Source organism: Cottoperca gobio, chromosome 8 (assembly GCF_900634415.1).
Source record: "Cottoperca gobio chromosome 8, fCotGob3.1, whole genome shotgun sequence".
Classification (NCBI taxonomy): Eukaryota; Metazoa; Chordata; class Actinopteri; order Perciformes; family Bovichtidae; genus Cottoperca; species Cottoperca gobio.
Window position 1 is genome coordinate 9,423,679 of NC_041362.1, and position 12,370 is coordinate 9,436,048.

The following is a 12,370-nucleotide window of genomic DNA, read 5'->3' on the forward strand; positions in this document are numbered from 1 at the left end:
GAATTCTGTAATTTATTCAAAGGCAGCTGCGTCAGAGTCCCAACCCAACCAATCTGTTGCTGTATCTGTTTATATAGCTGTTCTGCCACACCCATATTGATGAATTGATAGTGTGTGTGTGTGTGTGTGTGTGTGTGTGTGTGTGTGTGTGTGTGTGTGTGTGTGTGTGTGTGTGTGTGTGTGTGTGACGTCAACATCAAGATTTCCTATTGTGCTCCATTAAAAGGAACAAATCAATAATCTTGTGTGCTCCACCTACATTTTTATTCTCTTTGCTTAACCTTTGACTTACACATACTTATGTTTACAGTGGACTTCTATTGATTAACCTATAACCATCCCAGCATCATAACAATTGATTAGGCTATGCACTTCCCTGCTCCTATATCCTGTGCCTCAATCTGCAAATGTGCTTTCGGCTTGATATTACAATATTATTCTTCGTCCTCATTAAAACTGATAGTTCTGTATTGTTTTGACATAAGTCAATCATTTCATCCTCAGTTCCTTCCACTGCAATAGCTACAACCAAAGAACCGTCTCTGTTACAACTGAAGACACAGAGGTCAAGTCCTCTGTAATATGTTTGGGAATTTGGATTTAGATATTTCTTTAAGACTAAATATCTTATAATGTAGCCTAAATTGATCAGAATAGATTAGCAAGCATTACAGTATAGAGTTGCCTTTTTAAAATAACATTTATACAAAATGTGAGAGGATAAAGTAAGGTGCAATTTACATAAATTATGATTAAACAGTTTAATTAATAAATAAAAACAATATTTATTTCGTTAAATATTGTTATTTTACTAAATGTTTGTGTGTTGGGTTGGCCAAAACATTAAAAAAAAATCCAAAATCCAATAATTGTTATAATAATAATAATAACATTTCTCATCTCTCAATGTGCCCAGGACTGACACAAGACTAGATTTCAGTTTTAAGAATAAATGTGGCAAAAGGACCAGGTGTTCAAAGCACTTTCTCTGTTGTAGGAATTCATCCGGTAGCCTACTGTTATAATACAAAACCATCTTCAGGTCTGACTTGCGCCTGTCCCTTTAAACAGCGTACCTTTAAAACTGCATGTCCTGTTTAACTACATTTCCCACAATCTACGGTAAATGGGTTGGTCTGTGGATGTTCTTCATAATAAGGTCAACAAATCATATACGTTGAATGACGAGCGCGTAGTTCGAAATAGCGTTATGTTATCCAATGATCTTCTTGTATTTTCCAGTTCATAAAATCCGACCAATCGGTGCTACCGTTATTGACGCTGGCCAATCAAGGGGCTACTATGTATTACGTAGGCGTCACCACGTCTGACCAATTAGATTGAATGTGGTGTTTAAACGGTGAGCGCGGGCGGTCCTAGACTAGCTTTGGGGCCAGTCCAACAAGTAAGGACGCGTGCTTGAATTTGAATTCAGGCAGGAGCTAACAACTTGTTAAGATATTAGTCAACTGCTACAGCACAACAGAGGCAGATAGTAGTATTGTAACACTGTGTATCTTATTTCCTAGTTACTTTGGCTGTGAGTGTGTTTGTGTGTAACAGTAGTTAGTATCGTCGGAACGTTTAAATCGCTGCTCGGTGCTGTAGTTACAGACATCAGGGTTTGAGGAGAGATCCCTGCACTTGCAATGAAAGCGGGCGGTAAGTAACTTAAGTAATCTTAAACGTGCTCTTACTATCAGAAATATGGGCATGATTTGATGTGAAGTGAGTGTTTGGAAACGTACTGGAAATTCTTGCAATTTGACAAAGTTATTTGACGTTAGCGCTGGTTAACTTACTAGCTCCTAGCCAACTCAAACGTTAGCCATGGACTCCTGTGTGTTACTGTAATGTTAGTTTCAAATGGGTTAAGGCCGACATTGTGTAAATAAAACGTGTCTCCTACTGGTAATGCACGAGTCTGTGGTAATAAAAAAACAATAAGAAATTGTTAAACTTCATGAAACCTAGACGTAACTTAACGTTAGTTGCATTTGAAGCACAGGAGGGAAATTTAGGCGCTCACTTGGTCTGACTTTTCCCAGTCATATGTTCAGTTCACCGTCGTTAGATAACTTTAGCTATTAATGCTGCTTACAACACTTGATTATCATATGATGTATGCTCATTTTAATACTTTATTAGTTAATCCGTGGATTTAAACATTTCCGCATTCAAACAGGGTTGGAGTAGACCACCCGGCGATGCATTACGTTAGGCGTTTTGAATGTGGAGCCCTAACCTTCACCTTGGTGTGCCTGACTATCTGCCAGCATATAAACCGGCCACTGGCCTGCTTTTTAAATGAACTGCAAATATTTGTTTGACAATAATGTGAGAATTAGTTTGAGTCCTGCACCAAGATGTGAAATGCTTCTGGGTGATTTTGTGTGTTTGTACTTCAAATGTGTGTGTGTGTGTGTGTATTTGTGGGGGGGGCTAAAAAAGGTTTTGTCTTTTTTAAGTGTATACATTGTCTAACTTTTAACTTCCCTTTTCTGTCAGTAGTCCACTGCCGCTGTTCAAAATGTTACTCGGTTCCGGCTCGGAAGCGGGTCCGTAAGCGAACTCCAGCCCTAACCTTGCTGTCTCTCCCTGAGGAGGTCCTCCTCTGTGTGCTCCAGTGCCTCTCTGCTGAAGACCTGCTGTCTGTCAGAGCAGTGAGTAAACGTATTGTAACACTACTACACAACCTCTAGCATGTATGTCCCATGTCATCCCAGATATGTTCAGGCGCTTGTGACCACCTGATTTGATAAGTCAGATATGTCTTTTTTTGATGGACTAATTGTCTTGACATCTGTTACAGGTTCACTCCCAGCTGCGGGACATTGTTGACAACCACTCCAGTGTATGGACTAGGGTCAGTTTCAGGGACACATGGCCATCCCCCAACACCTTATGGCTATTTGAGAGGTACAGATCGTTCTGTCAAATATAATAAATAATAAAACTACATTACAAACTGATGTATTGATTTTTTTTCTTTTTGAGTTTTAACGTGAAACATCCATCTTCTTTCAGAGCTGCTGAGAAAGGGAATTTTGAAGCTGCTGTGAAGCTAGGGATTGCATTTTTGTACAATGAAGGACGTAAGTTAAACAATACACAACTATCTTACAAGAGCACCCTGGTTAAATAAGCGTCTAATGACATTGTGGGACATAAAACCCTCTTGATGATTGCTACAAGTGATAACCGCTCCTTGCTTTGCCTTGTTTCTCTCCACCAGCGTTGCTGAGTGATGAGGGGAGAGCGGATGTATGTGGACGCAAGGCCTCCCACTTCTTCAGCCTGGCAGAGAGTCTCCACTCTCCCACGACGGATCCCTTCATTTGGGTGTTCATCCGTCCACCATGGTCGCCCACCGGCAGCTGCTGTAAAGCTGTGGTGTTCGACCGCCTTAAGGCCGAGTGTGAAAATAATGCGGTAAGTTTGGCTATTGCCATTTTAGAGGACAGGCAATTTTTATTTTAACCAATATTTATAGTCAATTAAGCTGCATTTATTTTTAGCTTGTGTCAACAATTGTTGAGCACTGATAATGTTCTTAAATCTTTCTGTCAGCGGTATCACAAAATGATTATTGTAAAAGCATGGGCAAAATCAGATGGATTCTTCCTCTCCTCTGACCACTCAACAGCTCAGCATGTTTATTCTTTTTGCTTAGATGGATAGAGAGAGAGAGAGAGATAGATGGAGAGATAGAGAGATAGATACTTTATTTATCCCGAGGGAAATTCAGGCATCCTTAAAACATTTACACAATTAAACAATTACCCATCTACCCCCCCCCCCCTCTCCCGCCATTACAAATGTACATTTCAAATAAGACTTCAAATAAAATTAAGTGATAAATGCTAGAAATACAATAAAACTGTTATAAATACAAAGTGAAAGTACAGGCTGTTGTGATTTGAAATTGAATTGAATCTGAAAGCTTAGTGGCCAGCCTGGAAACCCTGCCCTTGTTTTCAGCTTCAATGCTTCTGTCGTCACAGCACCAAATAAAGCTCTAAACGAGGCTAATATATATATATTATATTATATTATAAAAATGTACATTGCATTTATTCCATTTCACAGAAATGAAAAAAAGCGTTGAGCATAATGCAAAGTTTTGATAAGGAAGAAGATATCAAACCTTCATCAATGTATTTTCTCCTCCCTCTACAGGAGAAGAGAGGACCCTTGCTGCACTGTCTGGCCAGAGTTTTGCAGCTGTTTGAAGTGAGTGAGAGTGATTCTGACTGGCTCTGTGTGGTGAGCCCAGTTTCTATTGGCCTCTGATCAAAGTATACAGGGGGCTGTCTAACCAGTCATTAACAGCACACATGGGGATAATTGTTTTCTGCTTCCTTCGCACAACACTGATGTTGCAACTGTCCCTGTTGAGTCTTCTTATTCCCAGCCCTGGTGTGCTTTCATATTATTAATATGACAAATGACTCTTTTCCAGGGCGATGAAAGACGCTCAGATGTCATATCTATGTTGGAGTCGTCGTCCCAGGCTGGCTGTCTGCAAAGCTCCTACATGTTGTGGGAACACAACCGGAAAGCAGCTGTGAGTCTGAATCCATCATTCAGTTTTCTGATCAAGAATTATACTTTGATAAATTTGAATTATACTTTGATAAATGTATAGCTACTTTTAGCTGCAGTTGCTTCATGTCAAACTGGAACACTGCCACATTTGTTATAATATAGTTTATGCACACATTGCATTTAATAATTATAGGCTAACTAAATTGACAGCGTAAATGTTTTATTGCTTGTACAAAAAAGAGCAGTCATTGAAAATATTAAAGAAAAGACATCAAACAAATGATAATTATTAATTGTTTTGTAATTTCAGATGGCAGATCCAGGCAGGTACCTCCAGTATATCCGAACCCTCAGGGACTACGCTGGCAAAGGATGCTGGGAGGCACGGGTGTGTGTGTGTGTGTGTGAAGACAGAACATTGCCATTATATTGATGCAGCAGTTGATTTTATTTATTCTTTTGCATTTTCAGTCTTGTGATGGCCTTTTGTCTTTATTCGCCTTTTTGGTTCATTCACTGTAATGATACAAAAGACAGTGAAGTGTTTGTCTTTTGGCGGCTTTTCATCTCATGTTTTTGTTTTCATTTCTCTTTTTAATTTCCCACTCCTCCATTTGTCAGAGTTGAAAGCTGTTCTTATAGAAGCACTATCGGGCCGTGTCAAGAGGGCTTGACAGTTGTTGACTAATTTATATTTGTTCATCGCTTTGCCCGAGCTGCACCACTGAATCACAAATGTGACTCATCCGAATCACAGGCTGTGTAATCACATCAGCAAACGACTGCCGTACTCAGCCTTATTGTTGACTTTTTAGTGCGCTCCAATTCAACAAGCTGTCATGTCATTTTAAGCCATTCTCAAACATTTAACACACAGCCTCTCCGTTCCTCAGCTCTCCCTGGCTAAAGTGTGCAGCAGTGGGAACCCGCTGGGATTGGAGTCAAAAGCCTGCTCTGACTTGGTGGCTCAGCTCTTCAATTCCCCGAACCCGGCATCACGACACTGCACTCAGAGCCTCCTGAGGCGAGGCATCAAGGACACCATGAGGTAGACAGCAACACATAATCCACACTAATATTACTTATTATATTAAAATGACATTATTAAAGAGTAGATGAAACGTAACTCCAGCACGAGTTGCTCAGAGAATAAAGTTGAACTGTAAGGCCGTGGGACGTACCACACAGCCTTAAGGGAGATTTCAAATCCTAATTTGGCCGTTATGACTGATTGTTTAAGATCAGATACTGTTTTTTGTTTTTGGGCTCGAAGGCATGAGTGTTATGAGGCATGAGGACTTAAATGTGTTTGCCTTTTGTTACTCTGCAATGCACTATATTTAGGTTAATGAAAGCAAATCCGTATTAACACTTTAATAAGAGTTTTGGTCAATAGTTTGTTTGTTCTTATGCACGCAATCTTTAATTTCTACTCCTCTCCCTCTGTCTGTCCAGGTACATCCTAGTGGACTGGCTTGTGGAGGTGACCACCATGAAGGATTTCTCCAGCCTGACGCTGCATGTGACAGTGGGTTGTGTGGACCGCTACCTGGCCCTGCGCTCTGTGCCCAAGGCTCGCCTGCAGTTATTGGGAATTGCCTGCATGGTAGTTTGTACACGGTGAGAATGCACACATGCCTCTTCTCTGAAAGGTTCATGTTTAATGTAATTGTTGTAATGCAGCTGTATATGTATTCTGTTTAAGGGGTTCTAGCTTTGAGGTTGAAAGATTTTAGGCTCTGTTGGGATGTTTAAAATATTCATGGCTGATTTTGACGGTAAAATAAATGACCCAGATTTTGTGTTTTCATTTAAATAAATACAGTTTAGTTGTAGAGTAAATTGCTTTCCTTTTTTTAACTTTTTAGATGTTTGGTTCTTTTGTTTTCAGCTATATCAGTAAAGAAATCCTGACCATACGTGAAGCTGTGTGGCTCACAGACAACACCTACAAATATGAGGACCTGGTTCGAATGATGGGGGAGGTTGTCTCTGTGTTGGGGGGAAAGATAAGGGTGAGCACAACAAATATCCTTATGTAATGTAGACTTCTCTTTTTTTGTGGGGATTTCAGAAGTGAATTTGAGCCTTTTTTTAAATGTTAAGTGTGATTTCATGCACTTGCCCTCAGAGCCCCACACTGCTGGATTACGGAGAGGTGCTGCTGTCTCTGCTCCCTCTGGAAAGACGGACCACTTACATGTTCAGCTACATCTGCGAGCTGTCGCTGCTCTACTCTGCTCTCGCCACACCACCGCCTTCCAAACTGGCCTGCGCTGCACTACTGCTCACACGAGCACTACACCACTATGGTAATAACACACGCACACGCACAACGCGCCTGTTTGACAAGCAATTCATCACCCTTGGAAGTAAACTTTTCAAACTAATAGAATTTACAGCTTTGGTGGAGTGTTATGTTTATGTTCACCTTGACTTATGTCTGCCGTTTCCCTCTGCAGCTCCCCTCTGGCCCGGCCAGTTGGTTGACTACACAGGCTTCACCAAGCAAGACCTCGCCTCCCTTTCTGTGCTGCTCTATGTCAAGTGGTAAGTGTGTGTGTGTGGGTCGGTGTGTGTGTGTGGACTCAATTGGTAGCCAAGCAATTAATTCCTCACCCAGTCTGTCAGGTCACATTCAGACATTTTCAGTACACCCAAGTTTAGGCCAGTTCTAGTGAAGCATGGATGAGATCTGTTCTTTTTTTCTTTATTTTTTTGACTTGGCGTAGCGTATGCCTTAAATCTGAAATCAGTTGATTTGTGAGGAAAACAATTGGGTGAAAAACACACAATGATGATTATACTAATAAATTGAGAATAAACAAATGCATATAAATAATTTTAAGGGCAGATAAATAATATTCTAATAAAAATAAATAAACACACTAACAGATTTAGAGGTACCGTAGATTAAAATTGATTGCGAGACAGAATATGATGAGATCATTTCTAATAAGAATTCTGTCGGTGTTATCATGACCTGGGGGGGAGAAAGGGAGCCAGTGTTGAAATTCTATCTATTCTTAAAAGACACATCCAAATTCACTTCTGTTGTGACCGCAGCAGGGTTAATCTCTCCTTGTGACCAATAAAAACAGTTTAAAATGTTGTTTTTAAATAGGTCATATCTATAAAGCAATAAAAAAAAAAACATTTCATCCTTTTGAGGAAATGCAGTTTGTTTGGCACCTTCCCTCTTGTAGCTACCTATTTGATCGGCAGGGTCAGCAGATAAATGGGCTTCTTATTGGGACATTATGTTTCTCAGTTGATACTCGTATGCAGCACAGTTCCCGCTGAACCATTATCCACCTAGCATATTCGTTCAAGTTCTGAAGTGTTCAGCACAAGCAGTGTGCATTTTCATCATCATGCTGTTGCTCCCCTGGGAGTCATCATTTTGTACTGTGTATTTCTGTTGAAAATTATAAATTGTATTTTGAGGATATAACTGCTTGTGAAGTGGCTGTTATTGTTCACAGCAGGGAAAGGAACATGATGCTGATGAGCTAGAAGTATTAATAAAACAACACAAAAGTGTTCCGATAAATAAAACCTGTGATGTGAGCATGGTTTCATACAGAGGTTCACCTGTCAGCCTTTAAAACAAGCCGAAGTCAACTCTCAAGCAACACAATTACCCAGTGTTTTAAAAGATAAAATAAACACTATGGATCAGAAACAGGTTTTTGTTCTTCTTTCCTAATTTGTTGATCATCTGGTGACCCCTCAGATTCAATCTGTGATCCTTATGTCGGGCACATCTGTTGTTTGATGGCCGTGTTGGGTGGCATGTGACTGTAATTGCATTACCCAGCTTAACGTTTGCATTTTCAGCAGTCATGTCGTGAGTGACTCACCAGTTCACTGTGTCCTTGGTCGATAATGATACCAGCACTATTTGATAACCTAATAATCTACCACTGTAGATACGATGTCAGAATTGAAAAAGAATACCAACGGAATTGTAAAACATTTTTTAAAAAGCCTCTTAAAACGTCCTATTCTCTGATGTATATCATTTTTTACTGTACCATGGTTCTCGCAGGACTACTGCTTCACCATGCTTTCCTCCACGGAAAGAGATGACTAGAATGAATTGGTGGCGTGTAGCCTGCTTTCGTCACGCTCCTATAGCCACATTGATTAGATGTTAGATTGTTTATAATGTCTGGTGACCAAGAAAATGTGTGGCCATAAGGTAATAAAGCAGACATGAATCCCAGAGAGTCATAAGAGACAGTGGGAGGCATTTGGACTGTAAATGTGGGGGTGGCTGGGGAGAGAGAGACTGTGTGTGTGTGTGTGTGTGTGTGTGACCATCAGTGAATCACCAACTGAGTCACAGAAGCGTGTCTCAGGGTGAGTCACTTTGATAGGTGAGCATCTTATCGACAAACTGTAATTCTCAAATGGACAGGTAACCAGATTTATCCCCAAGAGTTGATTATAGATATGCAGCAACGCAAAGTGGATCAAACTCAGTAATTTTCTTTTGTTTCCCCCCCTCGCTCTGTCTCCTCAGTTTCAGTCAAGACGTTCCCAAAGATTACAGGCATGTATCTCTTACTGGCGTTAAGCAACGGTTTGAAGATGACTCCTACCAGCACATAAGCAAAGAAAAGGTACTTCATTTTCTTTTCTTTTTCCAAGTATAGGAACACAAACATTTCTGAATTGTAGCACATATCTTGGTTCTCTTAAACTGATCATTGATATTATTTCATGGCCTCCACAAGGTGATGGATTTTAAAGAGCTGTGTCAGATCTTGGAGATTCCGGAGGTGGAGCCTCAGATGGAGCCTCCCAGTCCCACTGGTCAACCAGCAGACATCCATACCTTCCTTGCCTCTCCCTCTGGCACCAACAAGAGGTAACGCACACACATTTCACCATTTTTAAAAACAAACCATAGATTGTTTTAAGAGAATTTAATATAAACCAAGTAATGATGCATATAGTAGGCAATACTGTATGAACCCTCAAGCAGTGTCGTGCATTTACTTCATATGTTCTTTTGCTTGAACAATGTACATTTCCCCTTTTGTGGGACTAATATAGGATATCTGATTCTGAATGGAATATATGACCATAGAAAATGTTATTGGCCCATTAAGATTTATTCAATACATTGTCCTGCTGTGAGGATCCTCGAGCTTGCTGTGCTATATCTTCTAAATCAATAGACCCATTAGGGCTCCTGTGTGACGGAACGTTTAAAGACGCACGAGAAATAAACTCTGTAACTGACGTCAAAATGAGCAGTGCCCCCTCTCCTTGCTCATTTAGCAGTCCTTATCGAGTCCCTCATGCACTTTAACAAACAGACTTTTAAAGCATCTTGCCCAGAAGGTGTTTTGTTTTTGCCATCTGTGAGATGCTCCGGTGACTCACTGTAGCTCCACTTATCTCCCAAGGAGACGCGATGACGTCATGCAGGCCCACAGAGCCAGCTTTGTGGCCACACCCACAGCAGAGCTGTCTAATCAGGAGGAGACGCTGCTGGGCGACATCCTGGACTGGAGCCTGGACACTTCCAGTTCCGGTTATGAGGGGGACCGGGAGGAGGAGAGTGAGGGAGACAAAGACGGTGATTGTAAGTGAAGAGAAAAAGAACTGAAACTGGCTGGGCTCATTTTCTTTAATTGTGGTTACTGGCAGTCTTTAAAAAGAAAAATGTACTTTTCTGTAAAGCATATAAATGAACTAATCCATATATAGAAAATAATGTATGAGTCAGTAGGACATTAAGTGAGATGACGCAGCAGTTGCAACATCCAGCACATAAATTTAGGCCCATTAGTGCAGGCTTACTTTCATGGAAAAATGTGGATGGATGATAGTAGCTGTATAGAGTGTGTATGGGTCTGTCGTTTGTGTAAACATTGCCCAAATTGATTACGGTAATTGTTATAAACTCTGTTTCTTTCTTTCTTTCTTTAATAGCTTCCATGATATCCGTCAAACTGCACTCGATGACCGACGCAGACAAAAGACTAGAGCACTGCAGAGCCTTGTCCAGTGACGAAGATAGCTTCTCTGAAGGGGAAAGGGAGGGGAGCAAGGATGGCCAAGACCAGGAACCCCTTACCTCCTCTACAGACCTTCACAGTTCAGGATACTCCTCTGTCCAGAGTGTTAGCCCCTCATCCACATGCTCCTCCTCCTCCCTCATGCCTTGCACATTCAAGACCTTTGCCACTTCCCTGGGCACAGCCTCCGCCAATCCCCAACCAGGCTTCCGCCTTTTGGTGCCCATGCAGAGGCCGCGGGGCACCTCCGGCAAACAAGTAAAGAGGAAGAACTCAGCAACTCACAGTGGAGGTGAGGTGGAAAAAGAAGAGGAAGGAGACGAGTATTCTGCCAAAGCGGGGTTTCTGAGCCTATAGACTGTGGATGTTTGACTCCCGCTCGGTTAATATCCTCCAGCACTTTTCTTTAGTTCTCGATGCTGTTCCTCACGCCTGTCAGTCTGCACTGAGCCGTCAATTTCCAGAAGAGCAAGAGACTTTCGAGAAAGGGAAAACCAATGAATTGCCTAGAAACTTGCCTCTCTATTACATTACATTTTCATGTTTACAAGCAGGGCACAATAGAATACCTCCCATAAACCAATATTCACAGTCAGCTCTGTAACCACTGGAACATTACTTCAGGAACTTGTTTGGTAGTTGTAGAAGACATGAAACCTCATGAACTTGTTCAATGTTTAAATCATATTGTGGAAACACTTTACACATAGCTGTCATGTTGTGATTATTTTGGTTATTATAGTTTCTGATAAGCACTGTCTACAAGACATGGTATTTGGTGAATGTTATCAACGGGTGACGAAGGTCATCTAGTTGATGGAGATATCTGCATCTGAAGCCTAAAAATAATCTGATTGTATGAATTCCTCTTGTTCCGTTCTGTCCTTAGTTCCACGTGTGTTTGCCAAAGGTACTGTAGTGGTGTCGTATGCGTTTTCAGGGGCATTTATTTAAATGCAAACAGAGCTGTGAAATTAGTTTTTGTAGTCTGCATATTTTAGAGTTTAAACCAGTTGTGCTGTTAATATTTTTAAATCAATATTACTAAAAGCACACTATATGTCCAATAAGGTGTGCTGATTGAACTAACCGAGAATCCCCAACTGGATGAGTATCGTACAAACCTCAGCCTTTCATCCAGATGTTTAGTGCTACACAGTCATTAACGTTTCAACTGAAATGTAATGAGGCACTCGATGTAATGTGAAATTACATAACATGGAAAAGTTGCAATAACCCACTTTTCCTCCCATCTCAATTAGGTCTAGCACTTTTATTATCACAGAAACAGCGTAATTCAATGAAATGTAACCATTTCCACGCTTGAACAATCAATACTAAAGTATTTTTGAATAGAGTCGCGTTGCCTTCTTGGAGCGAAAGGGAAGTTCAGACACTAAAGGAAATGTATGACCTGATGGGGTTTTGAAAGTACTGTATGCCTCATTCAGGACACGGAGTACACAATGTCTGTGACTGACTGTAAATACATTTTAAACTGTTACGCAAGACTGGTTGTAACCTGTGTTTTTATAAATGTACATAGTACTATATGTATAAATGGAGAAGGACAAAGAACGTGCCACTACTTGAACTTGTTTTCGCTTCATTCCAAAAAGGCAGTTTTCTTTGTGAAACTTTTTCGACAGTGTTTTCTCACTAAACCTGTGATGTGAATATGTAATTTTGTATTGAGTTAAAAATAAAAGAAGCCATCATGCAGGTTTCCTTTCAGTGTTACTTTTTGTGCATTTGACACGTAGTTTAAATTGTAATGAATGAATGAA

At 40.6% G+C, this 12,370-nt stretch overlaps 1 protein-coding gene across 2 annotated transcripts; it reads left to right on the forward strand.

Moving 5' to 3' along the window:
* The first annotated feature begins 1,368 nt into the window (after positions 1 to 1,368).
* ccnf (cyclin F) lies at positions 1,369 to 12,307 on the forward strand. Of its 2 annotated transcripts, none has more exons than XM_029438744.1 (17): positions 1,369 to 1,662; positions 2,509 to 2,663; positions 2,813 to 2,919; positions 3,028 to 3,095; positions 3,236 to 3,432; positions 4,180 to 4,233; positions 4,463 to 4,567; positions 4,859 to 4,936; positions 5,442 to 5,596; positions 6,004 to 6,168; positions 6,440 to 6,563; positions 6,680 to 6,860; positions 7,011 to 7,098; positions 9,077 to 9,176; positions 9,291 to 9,424; positions 9,969 to 10,147; positions 10,498 to 12,307. In XM_029438744.1, the coding sequence occupies exons 1-17, from the start codon at positions 1,650 to 1,652 to the stop codon at positions 10,938 to 10,940; spliced, it is 2,346 nt and encodes a 781-aa protein (XP_029294604.1). In that variant the 5' UTR covers positions 1,369 to 1,649; the 3' UTR covers positions 10,941 to 12,307. The 2 variants fall into 2 exon arrangements, with proteins under 2 accessions (XP_029294604.1, XP_029294605.1); XM_029438745.1 differs by having other exon boundaries at positions 2,512 to 2,663.
* Positions 12,308 to 12,370: the final 63 nt, after the last annotated feature.

What these genes read in the sequence shown, in the direction of transcription:
- ccnf (XM_029438744.1), top strand. An exon ending in ACCTGCTGTCTGTCAGAGCA is followed by an intron (nt 2,664 to 2,812) that starts GTGAGTAAACGT and finishes CATCTGTTACAG; the next exon opens with GTTCACTCCCAGCTGCGGGA. An exon ending in GTGCTGCTCTATGTCAAGTG is followed by an intron (nt 7,099 to 9,076) that starts GTAAGTGTGTGT and finishes CTGTCTCCTCAG; the next exon opens with TTTCAGTCAAGACGTTCCCA.